The sequence below is a fragment of the Rhincodon typus genome, chromosome 23 (genome assembly GCF_021869965.1).
Source record: "Rhincodon typus isolate 14 chromosome 23, sRhiTyp1.1, whole genome shotgun sequence".
NCBI classification, from domain to species: domain Eukaryota; kingdom Metazoa; phylum Chordata; class Chondrichthyes; order Orectolobiformes; family Rhincodontidae; genus Rhincodon; species Rhincodon typus.
In genome coordinates, this window is record NC_063354.1 from 45,764,417 (window position 1) to 45,783,195 (window position 18,779).

The window sequence follows — 18,779 nt, forward strand, 5'->3', positions numbered from 1 at the left end:
TTGGCCTGCTGTGTTCATCCAGCCCTGCACCTTGTTGTCTCGGATTCTCCAGCATCTGCAGTTCCTACTATCTCTTGTTGAATCACTGCAGTCCACGTGGTATAGGTTCACCACAGTGCTGTTAGAATGGACAGTCCTGGACCTTGACTCATGACACTGAAGGAGCGGCTATATAATTCCAAGTCAGGATAATGTGTGGCTTGAAGGGGGACTTGCAGGTGGTGGTGTTCCCATTCATCTGTTGTCCAGCTGTCTTCTGGGTGGTAGAGGTTGCAGGTTTAGGAGGTGCTGTTGAAAGAATCTTACTGAGTTGCCACAGCTCATTTTGGAGATGATGCACACTGCTGTCACTTTGCATTGCTGGTTGAGGAAATGAAAGTTGAAGGTGGTGAATGGGGTGATAATGATTTAGACATATTCATCTTGGATGGTGCAGACCTTCTTGAGTTTTGTCAAGTTGCATCTTCAAAGCAAATAGCATGTACTCCATAATACCTCTGACTTGTGGGTGAGTTACTTGCTACAGAATTCCTTGCCTCTGACCTCCTCCTTGAGCTAGGATGTTCATATGGCTGCCCGAGATACATTTGCTAATAAACAATGGTGTTATGCCTTTAAAGGTCAAAAGGAGATGGTTAAATTCTCTTAGTGATGGTTACTATCTGAGATTTGTCACAAGTGGAATGTTGAGCAATGCTGGTTACTGACTGCCCCTCTGCTTGTGGCTTCTGACTGCCTATCTCTGAATCTCAACAGATTTGTTGCCCATTGGAATCTTGCAAAATCAATGGCTGCTTATTACCAAGAATCTGGGAGAGCAGGGAGAGACGGGAAGCCCTCGTTTTGCCGTATTTATTACTCCAGAATCGATCGGGAGAACATCGGTTTTCTGATCAAGAAAGAGATCGCTCAGAAGCAGGTATGGAGTCATGAAAGTTACGCACGGATGTATTGCCCTTTCAGACTGACATCTCCCTGGATCACTGAAGCTTTTGTTTCAAAGCTTCCAAATTCTTTTCCAATATATAAAGGTTTACCTGAGAGTGTCGGAAACTAACCAGGGCTTTGTGTGGCTTATATGTAACAGTAATTATTAATCAATATAGAGCAAAGCTCAAGAGTATGCATCAGCTTCTCACATTTCTTCATTACCTTCTTGCATGCATCTAACACTTAGCTATTATCTGCTTCTTCATCACTGGGTTGGCTTTCCAACTCATCATCTCTCTTTTCCCCAGTTCATCCTTGCTGTTTTATGCCAATGTCATTTATGGCTGTTCTCTTTTCATTTGTCCCTATATGTCTTTGGTTCATCACTCCCTTCTATCCACCTCCCCTTCTACCCGTGCTTTGAGAAAAACCTCTGGTGATCTCTTAGAGGTGCTGCTGTGTGCTTATTTTCTGAATGTGTTGAAAACCACTGTGCTGTCCTTTGTGTGTCTAACTGTAGTTATTTTCTTGTGTTTTTTTTGCAGAGCAAGAGAGGATCTGTAAAGAGTTTTGACAAATCCTCCCTGGTTGGCTTTGAGACTCTGGTTTCCTTCTGTGAGCAGCCAGGGCAAGTGCTTCCATTTCATGTGACCCATGTACTTCTTCCCTTGTTAACAGTTTATGGTGACCTGAGTGAGTTTGGATGAGAGGAAGGTCTGCAGGATGGATGAGCAAACTGACCATGGCACTGTGATACAGGAAACCAATTAAATGTCGGGGAGACAGCAGAGGATGCTGTTGTTTTGTAGTAATAGTAGTCGATGCACTATTCTGAGAAGGAGGTGGAGTAGTAGGAACAGCAGAAGGTAGAGTGTGTAGGAGAGTCCAGATAGCTGCGTTCCCTGCCTGGGATTCGGGACATCTGGTCAGTGCTATAAAGTGACTTGCAGTGAGAGGGGAAGGATTCAGTATTTATGGCCCATGTAGGTACCATCGACAAAGGTAGAACCCGGAAAATGGTTCTGCATAGAGTATGAGAAGCTGGGTACAAAACTTAAAAGTGTAATCTCTGCATGTTACCTGACCCATGTATAAACTGGCACTGGATAATTGGCATAGGTACATGAAATTAAAGAGATGAATATTTGGCTGGTGTGGGAAAAGTGTGATCTGCTTCGTGGGCCACTGGCCCCAGTACTGGGGGAAGTGGGGCTGTATGGTTGGGACGGTTTACACTTGAACCATGCTGATGCTGGTATTCTTGTGAACTGCACAACTAGATAAAAAGGTTTTAAACAAAGCAGGGGACAAGGAATCAAATGTGCAAAGTGGTGTATTAAAGAGTAGAGACAAAATTGAAGAAAATAGCAAAATGGGGAATAAAGGTCAGAGAATGACAGGAAGAGACAACAATAAAAGCCTTGGAGCATGCTAAATGCAAGATTAGTTGTCAGAAAAAGACATAACTAAAAGCTCTGAATTTGAATGTACGCAGAATTCATTACAAAGTAAATGAATTGGTTACGCACATTGAAGTAAATAAATATAATCTGATAATTTACAGGGACGTGGCGATAGAATGACAAGAAATTGGTCCTGAATATGGCATTCAAGAAGAATAGAAACTATGTAAAGCTGAAGGGATAGCACTGTTAATCAAGGATGGCATTTGAGCAATAGTTAGACATAACGTTGGTTCAGATCAAGATGTAGAATCATTTGGTGGAGATGAGAAATACAATGGGAAAGAAGTCACTAGGGAGAGTGATCTACATCCTCCCTCACCGAAACTGCAATGTGGGAAACAATACACAAGAAGAAATATTGGTTGCTTGTGTTAAAGGGACAGCTGTAACTTTGGGTGGTGTTAATCTACATATAAACTAAAAAATTAGGTGAGTGATCAATTTTTCCTTCTATCATTTGTTAAAGAACACATTTGTTTGCATCAAATAGTTATTCCTGTTAAACCTGGTGTGTCCCAATACCTTTGTCCTGAATAACAATTAGTTGAGCAAATTGATCAAGCTTGTGGAATAGTGGGGTCCCATTATCAGCATACTCTTGGCAATTATGTTTTTACAATAATAATAGTGAAAATGTATGTCAGCATATATTAATCTGTGTAGAGGATACCAGCAAGGATTAATCAATACAGTTTATATCTGTAGGGTTTAGATTCGTAAACATTAATTTAGTATGGAGTGAATATCTGTAAATATTAATCAGTACAGACTATATCAGTAAGGATTAATAAATTTTGAGTGTAAATAAATGCTAATCAGTAAAAAGTGTTTATCAGAAAAGATTACGTAATATAGAGTTTACATCAACTATTGATTGGTATAATGTGTACATCAGTAAACATTGCTTGGTGTAGACTGTATCCTAGTAAGCATTAATTAGTATAAAGTGTATATCAGGTAATATTGATCGGTATAGAGCAACGCTCAGAATACTTGAGGCAGCAGGTGTATTCTCCTGAAAATCCCCAAACTGCCTGGGAAAATTCACGTGTGCCCAATCAGAGAACAGTCGCTGAAATAATAAAATGATGGGAAATGGCGAGGAGCTGCTCCTCGAATCCCTGTCAGGGATCTGTGCTGTGCTTGCTGCCTTTACAGAGAAACAACTGGTGACTGGAGGTGCAACTAGCATTTTGGGAAAGGCAGTTCTGGATAATTTGCATGTCCTCTTACTGTGGTGAACTTTTGATGAGGTCGGGAGGCCCTTTTGCTGGATCTGAGTGTTTTGTGTGCTAAGTCCAATGTGCGGTGTCAGCCAGAGGAAGATAGACATGGGAAGTGGAGGCATTTGGAGGAGGGTTCAGGATAGAACGAGGCTGCAAGAGAGGACTGGGGAAGATGGAAGCTGTAAGAGGGATATTGAGGGAGAAAGAGGCTGCAAGAGGAGTGTAGAGCAAGTACAATGGAAGCTGTAAGAGGCAACTGGAGGGAGAGGAAGGTTGCAAAGGAAAAAAGTTTTAAACCTGTCAACAATACATATTCCATTAACTGGAATCTTAATACAATTTTAAATAATGACAGTGATGAATTTCTTGTAAATGAATGTGAAAAGTCTAGTTGAGGGCTACATAAATCAGGAGCTACTGTACTGGAGAAAAATGTGGTGGATCTTACTGTAATGAACACTGTCGATTGTTAAATTTAAATCTGAGGGTGAAGTCCAACAAACAGTAAATAGTTTTGATGAAAATGTCCCAGCTTTGTTGAAGTATGACTTTACCAGTCTGTGCAAGATGTATTTCTGGTGATAGACACGATACAGTGTGGAGCTGGAGGAACACAGCAGGTCAGGCAGCATTGGAGGAGTAGGAAAGTTGATGTTTCAGGACCTGAAACGTCGACTCTCCTACTCCTCTGATGCTTCTGACCTGCTGTGTTCCTCCAGCTCCACACTGTGTGGTCTCTGACTCCAGCATCTGCAGTTCTTGCTATCTCCTATTTCTGGTGATGGCTTTTGAAGTATTGACATTTCATTTATATTGAAAAAAATCTTTTGTTAACTTAAACCTGTTTTCTTATAACAACTTAAAAGTGCTGTTCAAGAAATTAATTGAGTGTTGAGGGTTGATTATTATTGAGCATTTTGATTAGTTATTTAAATTCTGCTTCTGTGAGAATCAGTTTGCCTCATATGTCGACATAAACACAGGTGTTACTGTATGACAGCATCATTTCATAAATGAGTTAGTGAGAATGAAAAAGAAGCCTCCGAAATCCAAAAAAGGTAGTCCTGAAGCAAATCGCAAGACTAGTCTTATAAAATGAGAAATGAGTTTGACCTTTGATATTGGTTTTACCAGTAAAGATTAATTAGCATATTGTACATACCAAGAAAGATTAGTCAGGACAGATATATCAATAACTATTAATCAGTACAGAGTTTACACCAGTAAATATTGAGGTTGTAGACTTGTTCGCTGAGCTGGTGTGTTTATTTGCAGACGGTTCATCGCCCTCCTAGGTAACATCGTCAGTGCGCTTCCGGTGAAGCGTTGGAGTTCTGTCCTGCTTGTTATTTATATGCCTCGGTTTGCTGGGGTGGATGGCACTACTTCTGGTTCTGTTTTTCAATGGTTTGTATATCGGGTTCAGTTCAATGTGTTTGTTGACAGCATTCCAGTTGGAATGCCAGGCCTCCAGAAATTCCCTGGCATGTCTCTGTACTATTATGGATGTGTTATTCCAGTCAAATTCGTGTCCTTCTTTGTCCGTGTGTATTGAGACCAGTGAGAACTGGTCATGTCTCTTGGTGGCTAGTTGGTGTTCATGTATCATTATTGCCAGTCTTCCAGTTTGGCCTATGTAATGTTTCTCCCCTTGCATGGTATCTTGTATATTACATTACTTTTATTGGTTGCGGGTTTGGGGTCCTTTACATTTGTCAGTAGCTGTCGCAGGGTGGTTGTTGGTTTGTGGGCTATCCTGATACTTAGGGGCCTGAGTAGTTTTGTGGTCATCTCTGATATGTCCGTGATGTAGTGACTAAGGTGTTTGGTCGTGTTGTGTCTTCTTGTTGTGGTCTGTCGTGGAAGTAATGGCGGATTATGCTTTTTGGGTATCCATTCCTTTTAAAATCTCCATATAAGTGTTCCTGTTCTGCTTTGCGCAATTCCGGGTTGCTGCAGTGTGTCATGGCTTGTTTGAATAATGACCTGTTGCAGCTCCGTTTATGGGTGTTGGGGTGTTGCTGGTTTAATTGAGTATCTGTTCTTGAACTGCACTTTTAAGGTGCTATAAGAAAACAAGTTTAAGTTAACAAAAGATTTTTGTCAATATTTGAAAAGCTATCACCAGAAATAGGAGATAGCAAGAACTGCAGACCGTTTGGTCTTTCTGTATACTCTAGTCTAGAGTTCTCCATTGTTATTACTATTGTCCAGGAAGAGGTAGTCGGTTGTTCTCTTGTAAATTTTATTCCGGTGAAGATGTTGTTTATGTGTTGGTGGGTTTCTTCTAGTCTTGTACGTTTGATAATCATGAAGGTGTCATCTACATAGCGGACCCAGAGTTTGGGTTGTACAGTGGGGAGCACTTTCTGTTCTGATCTTTGCATTACTGTTTCTGTAATCAGCCCTGATATTGGGGATCCCATTGGTGTTCCATTGATTTGTTTAAATGTATGGCCGTTGAAGGTGAAGTGGGTTGTGAGGCACAGATCCAATAGATTCAGGGTGCTGAATCTGCAGGGGGGCATGCTAGGAGCAGCACCAAGCGTACCCTTCAGTGTCAACCTGGTGAAGCTACGACACAGGACTACCTGCATGCCAAACAGCATAAGCAGCAAGTGATAGACAGAGCTAAGTGATTCCACAATGAACAGATCAGATCTTATTCTGCAATCCTGCCACATCCAATTGTGAATAGTGGTGGATAATTAAACTATTCCCTGGAGAAGGAGGCTCCAGAAAGATCTCCATTCTTAATGGTGGAAGAGCCCAGTACATCTGTGCAAAAGATAAGGCTGAAGAATTTGCAACAATCTTCAGCTAATTTGATTCACTGCATATCATATCAGGAAACAATTGGATGCACTGGATATGGCAACGGTTGTGGGCCTGACAACATTCCGGCAATAGTACTGAATGCTTGACTCAGAATTTGCCACACCCCAATCCAAGCTGTTCCAGTACTCCGGCATTTACCCAACAATGTAGAAAATTGACAATTATGTCCTGGACAAATCCAATCTGGCCAGTTACTGCCCCGTCAGTCTCCTCTCCAGCATCAGTAAAGTGATGGAAGGTGTCATCCAACAGGACTATCAAGCAGCACGTGCTCGCTGGCACCCTATTTGGGCTCTGCCGGGGCCACTCAGCTCCTCACCTTATTACAGCCTTGGTTCAGACATGGAAAAAAGAGCTTAATCTCAGAGGTGAAGTGAGAATGACAGCCCTTGACATCAAGGTCACATTTGATCATGTGTGGCAAGGAGCCCTAGCAAAACTGGAATCAATGGATATCAAGAAGAAAACTCTCTGCAGATTGGAGTGATATCAGGTACATGGGAAGATGGCTGTGGACGTCACTGCAGGAATTTCTCCGGGTAGAGTCCTAGACCCAACTATCTTCAGCTGCTTCTTTAATGAACTTGTCTCCCTCATAATGTCAATCTGTGTTCGCACTATGTTCAGCACCGTTCGTGTCTGTTCAGATACTGGAACTGTCCATGTTCAAATGCAACAAAACCTGGACAAATATCCAGGATTGGGCTGACAAGTGGCAAGTAACATTCACGCCACACAAATGCCAGACAATGACTACCTCTAATTAATGATACTCTAATGGTCGCTCCTTGACATTTAATCATGTTTCTATCACTAAAATCCCCGCTATCAATGTGCTGGGGTTACCATTGACCAGAAATGTAACTCGACTCACCATATAAATATAGTGGCTACAAGGGAAGGTCAGATGCTAGGAATACTGTGGTGAGTAACTCCCTTCCTGACTCCTCAAAGCCTGTCCATCATTTCCAAGGCACAAATCAGGTGTGCAATGGCATACTCCCCACTTGTCTAGATGAGTGCAGCTCCAGCAATACTCAAGAAGCTTGATACCTTGGAGGACAAAGCAGCCTGCTTGAATGGCACCACATCCATAAGCATCCACTCCCTCCACTACCAAAGCTCATTGGTGAATTTCTGCAGTGCATCTTATGCTACTACTACAGATCCTTAGACAGCACCTTTCAAACCCGTCACAACTTATAGCTAGAAGGACAAAGGCATCAAATATATGGGTACACCATCACCTGCAAATATAATGCCGTTCCTTTATCAATGTCACTGGGTAAAAATCCTGGACTTCTGTCCCAAAGGGCATTATGGTTCTACCTGCAGCGGTTCAAGAAGACGGCTCACCCACACCTTCTCCAGGGCAACAAGAATGGGCAATAAATGTTCAGACAGCAACATCCATGTACCATGAGAGAATTTTTAAAACATAGTACGCTGGTTAATATGTACATCAGTAAAGATTAATTGATATAGAATGCATGTCAGTAAATATTAATCCACAACAGCCTTTATATCAGTAATTGTTAGTCATTATGGTGTCCATATCTGTTACCATTGATAATTAGTATATAAGTAAAGATTAATGTTATAGTGTGAATATCTGCAAATAGTAATTAACATAGAGATTAAATCAAAAAGTATCAACTGGTCTAGAGTTTATGTCTGTCCAAATGAGAGTCATCCAAGGATATTGATGGAAGTGACAGTGGAAATTGCAGAGGCGCCTTTTATAATTTTCCAATCTTCCCTCAACTGAGGGTGGTGCCCAAGAACTGTAAGACTGCAAATGTAGTGACCTTGCTCAAAGAAAGGTACTGACTATGCACAAATAAAGACTGCTGATTTTAGCTTCTTGTACAATTCATCAAATGATTTTTGACTAATGTTTTTACATTTGTGTATACTTTTCTGCAGTAGTGCTCAAGGTATTACATCTAAATTTACAATTGAGCACTTTACAATGGGATGATGATTATGTTTATGTAAAGCTGTGTATTGTTCCAGGTATATTTTGCAAATATATTATTTGTCAACCCGGCTTTTAGGTCAGTTTTTAGGTCTGTGCAGTGCAGATATTGGAACCCAAATGGAGCTGTCTCCTCGGTGCTGGTGGGCTGTACTTGCTGGGTAACTATTTAGGAAAACTGGTTCAGGGTGTCCACAAAATACCTCTATCAAGCTCTTAAACAGGTGGGGGTTTCAGTTGCCAGAAGTCCGATTGTTGAGGTTCATGTTGCCTCATTAGGAGTTACTGTTGTCATAGTTCTTGTGTTTCCTTTATGTGAAGTCACCTGTTGCGGTTCCTGTTGTTGAGGTTTGAGTTGAAAGGGTTAGGTTGATGTGGTTTCTGTTGTGGAGTGAGGTTGTAAGGACTCCTTTTTCAGAATCTTGCTGTGCTGCCATGGTCCTGTTTGTGTTCTGTTGTTGGGGCATCTATTAGCAGGTCCACATTACAGAAGTTCCAATTGCTACCAATCCTTTCTGCACGATTACTTGGACCTTGCCACTGATCTTGGCCTTGGACAGAATCCGTAAGTTACAGCAAATGCGACAAGAATCAGGAACATGGCAATGAAAGTGGCAATAACCACAAGACCCCCCAGGGCCCACTTGTTACTCAACAGCCAACTCCAGACAGTAGGTCCTGGGTTGAGGCTTGATGATTGCTCCATCCCTGTGAATAGAAGTGCAGGAAAGGAACAATGAAAGAAATACTGAACCTTAGGTTGGGTGGAGTAGGGTGGCGCGCTCTAGTGGTTCAGAGTGGGACAGGAGCAGACAAAGGTTGTACAGCAGCTGGGACGAAGGTTGCAGCAGGGATTGGAAATCCTTATAATGCTTCAAGCTTTTCATGCACTGTTGCCTGGGAGTGCAGGACACAAAGTTAAAGGGACATTTTCCACTTGTATTTAGCTGATCATGATGTTGTTGGAGGTGTAAGTAGCCATGTCATACTGTAGTACAGATTAACTCTGATCCTGTCAGGTTAACTGCTATCACAATGCTAGAGTGATTGTGTGACCACATTAACCTATCAGGATGACAGTGTGACTCGGTCACCCCATCAGGGTTACCCAGTGCACTCAAACCCCCCTTCAGAGCTGACACCTTGTGCGTAATTGTAACTGTGCCATGCATGAGATCTTAGAGAGAGTTTAAGTGTGTTCTGAATCCATTGAATCAACATTAGCAGACAGGAGCCTAATCGGAAAGCTCTGGTGTGAGCATGTGTCTGGATAACACATTTCCCTCTACAGGCAGAAACTGGTCCCTGGAACCCCACCTTCAAACTTTGTGCCGACTTGTTCAGAAACTTCCCTTGCTTGTGTTTTCACCCTCTTTTTATTCGAAGCAAATGCAAACTCTAAGTCAAAGTGACCTTTAGTAAGTACTCACCTGGGAGCGTACTCAGCGAAGCTCTGCCTGCCTCTGTATGTTACCATTTGACTATGCTGTGGATAATTCCTCGCCAAAGAATTGCCTGGCTTACCTGAAGCTGTTCGATCACAGTGAAATGGTTGCAGCTCCTCAGCAGAACTCCCTTTGTCTAAATTTGATTTTTTAGCATATGTTCCACCTGATCAACTGTTGGTTTGTTTGGGTTTAAATATTAACCTGCTGACACTGCACCTGAAAAAGCGCAAGACTTTTTTCTGTCACACCCAGCTGTGCCCAGTAGCCTTATTTGTAATTTTTGTTTATTATTTAGTGATGCAAACATAGGCGGAGATGACTTGACGTTGGCACCATGTTTAATACTGTGTCAGCTGTGGCTCAATTGGTGGCAATGTTATTTCTGACTAACTGAACAAGGGCTGCTCTGTCAGAGATGTCATGTTTCAGAAGAGATGTTATGTCCCCTCAATCAATGTAAAAGATCCATCTCACTGTTCCTGAGAAGAATAGGGAAGTTGTGTCCAGTGTCCCAACCAATATTAAATGAAGTCCTAAAGAAGGGTCATGAGATCTGAAATGTTAACTCTGATTCCTATCCCCAGATGCTGCCAGACCTCCTGAGTTTTTCCAGCAACTTCTGTTTTTGTTTCTGGTTTTCTCCCCTATTTTTCTTTCTCATGACCATTCTCTGTGGTTGGCCAGCCCTGAGCAGAGCAACAATTTTGTGGCTGATTCGTCTACAGTGCCCTTCTAACAGTAATTAAGTTGCATATTCTTCCAGACTAATTCTCAACTGCAAATATCTGCCTTTGTTCTGTTCTCTGTCGAAACAAGTAGCTGTTCAAAGTTCAACTGTTAACCTCAACCTTCAGTTCCAAGTCAAAAATTAAAAAAAATTAAAGATGGATTCAACATGTTAGAAGTTTTCTCTTTTTCAAGTATCTTAGTGGACCTCTCAGTATACCAAAGCAATGTCAAATTCCATTTTTACTTCTGTACTTTCTCATTTTGTTCCTTTTATCAAAGGGCACAATGCCAGATAAGAAATGGTTTATTTATGTCCCACTATCCTTAAACACAGCAATTAATGCTGGCCTCCTTTTTGCTGATAAGGAATGTTCAGCTTAAATACATGTCACCTTGTTAATTTTGATTTCAGTTTTAACTATTGAGTCCTTAATGCTTAAGCTCAGTTTCTCAGATCAAATTTCAGGTAGTTCATGGCTCATTTCTGTGAAACTTGGGCATCACATTCCAGGATTTTTGCTACCCTGTTGTTTTACAATGTAAAGCAGTCTTCGAGTTCCAGCACTGAATTATTGGGATCTTCTTGATCTCTGTAAGCTAGTGTGATCCCTGATGTTTATACTGAATTTTTTCCCCAGTCATGCTCACTGGCTAATTGGATTCTAATTATAGGGATTCATCCTGATCCCCGGAATGAATGATTTGCCAGCCTGATCACCCTGACTCTTTGATTCCATTCTTTAAGCATGGGTATTCAACAGTTTGGACTTGATAAAAGTGATGCCATCTAGTGCTCCTATAGTTTCTGTTTTACTTTAGCTACCATGACCTTTTTAAAAAAAAATTCACTTGTGGGACTTGGGTATCTTTGGCTGGGCCAGCATTTAGTCCCCATCCCTAGTTGCCCTTGAGAAGACAGTGGTGATCTGTGTTCTTGCATTTTTCTTGACACTTTGTAGCAGTTGTTATGCAACTGAATGGCTTGCCAGGCTATTTCAGAGGGCAGTTAAGAATCAACCATATTGCTGTGGCTGTGGAGTCAAATGTAGGTCAGACAAGGTAAAGATGGTAGATTTCCTCCTCTAAGTGAAGGAAGTTCCGAAAGGTCCAGATGAGTTTTTCCCAATAATGTTCATCATTAGACTCTTAATTCCAGATTTTTATTGAATTCAAATTCCACAATGGTGGGATTCGAGCCCAATCCCTTGGAGCATTATCCAGGTTTCTGGATTCTGGATGGTCGAATGATAATACCACGAGGTCATTGCCTCCCTCATTATTGTGGTACCTGCTTTTCGATTCATTCTGTGGCCAAGCCTTTAGTTCTTGGGATTTGAAGTCTAGTTTGGGTGGTGCTTTTTTTTTTAGCAGATGTAATGTGGCTAAAACAGGCAAGGCCTATTGACTTTTACAATTTCAATGCGGAATAAACTCTCAGTTATGTAATATGAAATTCTTGTTAAATTGTAAAATATTATCTGCTGTTCGCAAGAGAGTTTCTTTAATAAATGTGGCCTTACTATTGTTACTGCCAAGAGTTTTCAGCATTAAGTGTTCACGTCAATGCGGGTGAAAGTTGTTTTTCAGTTCAAGCCAAGTGAATTCTCTACCATTTTCTAATGGTAAGGTAAAGTCACATAGACCTACCCTCATTATAGAGAGGCAACTGGTGGTGTTTTAACCTGACAGTCACTGTGCCTCAGGTATGGGAAGAGATTGAAAAGGAGAGTGCCTCATGGTAACAATAGCCAGTGTGGGAATTTAACTCATGCTGTTGGCATCACTTTGCATTTTAAACCAGGCATCCAGCCAATTTACCTCACTGACCCATGAAATGCAAAGAGGCCCCAGTGAGATGATATGTGTATAAGATTAGTTGCTGTTTGCCTGTTGTAAGATGCTACATGAAGAGACAACTGGAATGTCAGCACAATCTTTTCTGTTTAGAAATTCTATTTGATCTGCTGTGTATTTCTATTTCTGATTTACGTCCTTGTGTTTTTCTTCTTTTTGTTAAACTGAATAAATGAACTAAAATTCTGTCAGGTGGTGACTTAATGTTTCTTAAAGTATGATGTTCATTGAATCACCTTTACAGTAGAAAAAACTAGGTACACAATAGGATTCCTATTATCCTTCTGATAGTATAGTTTATGAATTTTAATAGGTGATAATATGGATTATAAGGAAAAGATGAAGCTGCCTCTTTACTGCTGCAGCCCTTGGCAGCTGCTGCAGCTTCCTGTAACACAAGTCTTGTGCAGAACGTGGCAAGGATTCACCAAACCTACTTGTGGTTTAGTGATCTGCCAAGCTACTGGTTTTTACAGGTGTTAGTAGGCTTGCAGCTGCATGTGCAAGGCCCCCCAGTTTAGGTGAAGACTGCCACTTGCAGAAGTCTGTCTCTCTCTACCTCGCACACGCACGCATGAGCAGGTTCAGGAACAGCTTCTCTCCGGCTGTTATCAGACTGAACGGACTCTCACCTCAAATAACTTAATTTGTATGCCTCTAAGTCTTTTTGATCTATACATCCTTTGCTTGCTGTGATCTGCCTATACTGCTCATAAGCAAAGCTTTTCACTGTGTTTCAGTACATGTGGCAATAAATCAATCAGTCAATTGAGTGAAGAGCTTGCGGAGAGGTTGGACTTGTTCTTTTTGGAGACTTTGAAGTGATCTAATTTTTTCAAGATTACAATGGAAGTTAACAAAATTGATCACTGTGCTGAAGGGTCCAAATCCTAGGAGACACATGGGTTAAAAATGAAGAAGTTAGGAAGAAGAGACAGGAAGCTGGATGGAACCTGTGGCTCAAATGGGTAATGAACTTGTGATATGAAATACCAGGAAGGATCCCAATGTAACTGAATACAAAAGACAATTAACTGGATGTGGTTCTGGGGGATTCTGGAATACTTTCTTAAGACTCATTTGTGGGATGTGGGTGTCACTGGCTGGCCAGCATTTATTGCCCAACCCTTGTTGCCCTTGAGAAAGTGTTGGTGAGCTACCTTCTTGAACCACTGCAGTCCATCTGCTGGCTGCACCCACAATGCCATTAGGGAGGGTATTCTAAGATTTTGACCCAGTGTCAGTTAAGGAAAAGTGATATATTTCCAAGTCAGGGTGGTGAGTGATTTGAAGGGGAACTTGAATGTGGCATTGTTCCTGTATACCTGCTGTCCTTCTAGATGGAAGTGGTCGTGGGTTTGGAAGGTGCTCTCTGAGGATCTTTGGTGAATTTCTGAAGTGCATCTTGTAGATCGTACACACTGTTGCTACTGAACATCAGTGATGGAGGGAGTGGATGCTTGTGGATGTAGTGCCAATCAGCAGGCTACTTTGTCTGGATGATGTGAAGCCTCTTGAGTGTCGTTGGAGCTGTATTCATCCAGGTAAGTAGCGAGTATTCCATCACACTCCTGACTTGTGCCTTGTAGATGGTGGACAGGCTTTGGGGAGTCAGGAGGTGAGTTACCTGCCGCAGTATTCCCAGCCTCTGATCTGCCCTCACAGCCAATACCTGTGATGAGTCCAGTTGAGTTTCTGGTCAGTGGTAACCCCCAGGATGATAATAGTTTGATGGTAACACCATTGAATGTCATGGGGTGGTGGTTAGATTGTCTCTTATGGGTGATAGTCTTAGGCTGGCATTTGTGTGGCGCAAGCATTACTTGACAGCCCATGCCCGGATATTGTCCAGATCTTGTTGCATTTGAACGTGGTCTGCTTGGTGACATGATGAACTGTTGTAGAAAGATGAACTATTTCTGTGATTAATGAAGCACAGATAATCATTGTCCTTAATTTACGTGAGAAATTAACAGCATTGAGTCTCTGAAATTCTTCTGGTTCAGTGGTAAGCAATCGGTGCAATCTCAGATCCACGCTCCATTCCTAATCTTTGATAACTTAATTGTTGAGGTGTTAAACGTTGATCTTTCAGCTCCTGTGCTTTGGAGCAGGGCAAAAACAACCAAGGTTTCCAATGCTGACAGTAATTGCAATGATCAATGAACTTGCTCATGTTTGCATGTACACGTAGATACATGGTATGATATTGGAGGAGCAAATTACTGCAGGCGATCTGAAGAAGAGTAATCTGGACTCAAAACATTAGCTTGCTTTCTCTCTGCCTGACCCGCTGTGATCTCATGCACTTTTCTGTTTTTGGTACAGGATTGGACTTGGCTGTGATTTACAACCAGCCCCCCATCCCACCCCACCACATTCCTTTCAGGTAACTGTTTCCTATCTGTCGATGTCTGAGGTCACCTGAGAAAAATAATTGAAGCTTTCCAGTGGTGGTGAGCTGTGCTCTTTCAGACAGCAGAACTGAATTAGTTACAGAAACCACCTTTTGATAGGTGAAATAACTTGTGCATGGATTTTAGGTAAATCAGAATTTAACCATTGTATTGGGGTGAGCCATTTGGGACAGCCGTTTCAACTTGCTGCAGTGTCTATAGACCAAAATTTTTACCAAAGTCAGGAGTTTGAAGTGAGAACCTGTGACTTTCCTGAAAGATCTGTATTCTGTTTCTGGACTGTCTCTGCTCAGTTCTGACCAATCAGTTAATTTGGAGGAAGGTGAGGAAATCTGATCCATTGACTAGATTGCTGTAAAGAACAGATTAGTGCCATTCATTTACTTGCAACAGTTTATTAAACACTCTGTTTAAAATTTCTTATTTATAATTCAATTAGAAGCAATTGTACTGAAGGGCTGTTTGTGAGGCTGGGGATAAAGCAGCAATTAATAATAATGGAGCTCAGTAGAGCATTGCATTTAACATCAATATCAATTGTGACAGTTGACATTTAAAAACAGGTACTGTGAAAGTTGGCTTAAGAATGAAAAAGACCAGGTTGTGGCAGGAGGTCTGTTGTTACTGGTGACTGTGATCATGGGTTGCTCCTATGTAGCTTAATAGGATTGTAAATAATATACATGTGCATGAATATGGGAGGCCCCTATAGTAACTCGGCTATTTTGGTAGCCAGTAAAAAATACTCCCCAGGGTCAGAGCAAATTAGCTGGTGTGTTAGCTGTCCTTTGGTTTATGGTTATATTATATGCTTTGAGCTGAATAAACCTCAGTCCCACTTTGGCCAGGATGGTGGCTAGGATGAAGGTTGCTGGTCCTTCCTGATGTGTAGTACATTGTTAATTGTTTTATATATATATATATCTTTTTGAATCAATGGTGTCAAGACCTGCCATTTGGTGAAAAGTGCTTGAATAAAGTGAGAGTGAGGGTGTTCACTGTATTGATGGATTTAAATAACTGTGAAGGGTTTGGAGTATTTGATAACGGTTGAAGGTATACACATGTATATATTTATCAGGTCCAGGGTTTTCAGTGTGTTTTGAGATGTCCTTTGATATCCAACCAAAAAACTGTCATATTAGGGCCAACAATTGGAGACAGCTCTTCGACCAGGTGTTTTGTCCCATCCTAGATGTGCACAAAGTGGCGCATGACAAATGAACAGCACAGTCTATCTTCATTGTACACCACTGCCAGGTAAGCCCATTGCTCATGTGTTGTCATGCTCATCTGAGGATTCATATAGTTAGGGATGGAATGTGGGTTTCACTCTGCCAGTTCTTTTTCCGCAATTGCAGGAACAGCAACAACAAATGATAGGAATAAAAAGCAACAGGAGAAAAGTACCTGAAAATAAGAGAGAAACGTATAACCTTGGGTGCAAAATTCATAGCATTGCCCAGTCGTCACTCAAAAAACATTTACAACACAGCTGCAGGCCATTCGTTCCAAACAGTTCAGTGCTGGAATTTACATTCCATAGACGCCTTCTCAGCTTTCCTTCAATTCAGCTTGTCACCTTATCATTTTGTTCCTTTCTGTCTCTCGTGCTCACATAGTTTAACCTAAAACACATTTATGCCATTCACTTCAACTTGTGGTAGCAACTTCCACTATCTCAGCACTTACTGGGAGGTGCATGCAATCTAGCATAACACTGAACCAGGGATTAGAGTTGAATAGCAATATCAGTTTGTTCAGTTTGGAGCAGATTGCCTACTGAGACTAGTCTGCCAAGTTCACCTACTCTAAAAGTTAAAAATTATGAAATTCAATCCTGTTTAGGTATTGCCAGCTGGCATGGTGTCATGGACATAACAGCTGGTCTGACTAAGCCCACTCCTATTTCCAGTCAGCTCCAGGATGTTCAACAGTAAACATTTGCTTCGTGTGGTCAGAAGGATCACATGTCTCTTGTACGAGACTACTGTTTGGTGTGGTCCAGCGAAGCTGTCCTTTTATTGTACCCAGAGGATCAGGACTCTGGCTTTTAGGTGAACCATCTTGAATAGTTAATGTTGGTTCCTTTGTACTGCGGGATTCAATAACTACTTGTGTTCTATCAATGACCTACATCACATCTGAGCCAATATCACCAAAGACCCCTCCCACTCTGGTTATAATCTCGTCCAACTTCTTCCGTCAGACAGAAGATGCAAAACCTTTAATATGCATACAAAAAGGTTCAAGAACAGATTCTTCCCTGATGTTATTAGACTGTTGAATGGACCTTTCAAATTGCTAATCTAATGTTGATCTTGCTTTTTGTGCACCTTCTTTGCAGTGTAATTTTGTATTCCTCGCTCTGTTCAGTCACTCCATGATCTTTGTATGGTCTGATCTGCCTGTACTGCATGCAAAACAAAATTTTTCACTGTACATGTGATATTAATAAATCAAATCAAAACAAAGCAAACCTGTAATAAACTTCTACCCAACAATTTCAGCCGGTACTCACAGATGAATGTCAGGATGATGATAAAGGAGATACGTGTTAGAGTGTCAGACTGGTGTAATTCTTGAAGTTTGATGAGTAGATTATTGATTGTAGCATCCAACTGTTCCCAGGGACTAGCTTTAGAAGACATTCTAACAGAGCTGCAGGAAAGGAGGAAATGAAAATTCTACTACACAGGTGATGAATGGGCCACTGTAAAAGACAGGTTTATGTTTTAATATTTGGAAATATCTGATTTTTAGGCAGAGAATGAGCGTGAACAATATACACAGCAGTTAAAGAATCTGAACTTCACTTTCCCAGGTACAATAGAAAAAAGTGATGTATAATACAGGCCTTAACGGCACCTGCAGAGCTTCTTCAATGGTTGGACATGTTACTCATTTCCAGCATTTCTATTCTTTCCTGCAGTACTGTCGTAGATAGAAATCAGGAGTTTTTCTCTGGCCAGTGATCAGTTTGTTTGTTTTGTATGTCAAGACTATATGTTTTCTTTCCCTTAGACTGATTATCTCAATTTCCAAAAGCAAGATTTTGAGAGTTTAAAGTGAGAAAGGTTATTTCTTCTCACAGAGGTAGCTTTAGTGAAGGATTGGCATAGTTGGCTTAGTAATCTGTAACACCAGGTTAATGTTCCGGGGCATGGGTCAGATCTCATCATGGCAGATGGCAAAATTAGTATTCAAAGAACTGCACCTCCCAGTCGCGAACCATTTCAACTCCCCCTCCCATTCCTCAGACGACATGTCCATCCTGGGCCTCCTGCAGTGCCACAACGATGCCACCCGAAGGTTGCAGGAACAGCAACTCATATTCCGCTTGGGAACCCTGCAGCCCAATGGTATCAATGTGGATTTCACAAGTTTCAAAATCTCCCCTCCCCCAACCGCATCCCAAAACCAGTCCAGCTCGTCCCTGCCTCCCTAACCTGTTCTTCCTCCCACCTATCCCCTCCTCCCACCTCAAGCCGCACCTCCATCTCCTACCGACCAACCTCATCCCGCCCCCTTGACCTGTCCGTCCTCCCTGGACTGACCTATCCCCTTCCTAACTCCCTACCTACACTCACCTTTCCTGGCTCCATCCCCGCCTCTTCGACCTGTTTGTTTCCTCTCCACCTATCCTCTCCTCTATCCCTCTTCTATCCGCCTCCCACTCTCTCCCTATTTATTTCAAAACCCCCTTCCCCTCCCCCTTTTCTGATGAAGGGTCTAGGCCCGAAACGTCAGCCTCTCTGCTCCTATGATGCTGCTTGGCCTGCTGTGTTCATCCAGCCCTGCACCTTGTTGTCTCGGATTCTCCAGCATCTGCAGTTCCTACTATCTCTGTCAGTCTATATATTTATTTTTAGTAAATATTTAACAACCAATGA

At 41.7% G+C, this 18,779-nt stretch overlaps 1 protein-coding gene and 1 long non-coding RNA gene across 4 annotated transcripts in view; one reads left to right on the forward strand and one right to left on the reverse strand.

Moving 5' to 3' along the window:
• recql5 (RecQ helicase-like 5) overlaps nt 1–18,779 on the forward strand; it is a 90,317-nt gene that overhangs the window by 23,254 nt on the left and 48,284 nt on the right. The window contains exons 5-6 of the mRNA XM_048611153.1: nt 757–919; nt 1,476–1,558. Coding sequence (XP_048467110.1) covers nt 757–919; nt 1,476–1,558 — 246 coding nt within the window. The remainder of the gene's footprint in view (nt 1–756; nt 920–1,475; nt 1,559–18,779) is intronic.
• Nucleotides 15,272–18,779, reverse strand: part of LOC109922632 — a 5,818-nt gene continuing 2,310 nt past the window's right edge. For all 3 annotated transcript variants that reach the window (XR_007264549.1, XR_007264548.1, XR_007264547.1), the window contains 2 exons: nt 17,408–17,547; nt 15,272–16,296 (listed from right to left, as the gene is read on the reverse strand). This is a non-coding gene — a long non-coding RNA (uncharacterized LOC109922632). The remainder of the gene's footprint in view (nt 16,297–17,407; nt 17,548–18,779) is intronic.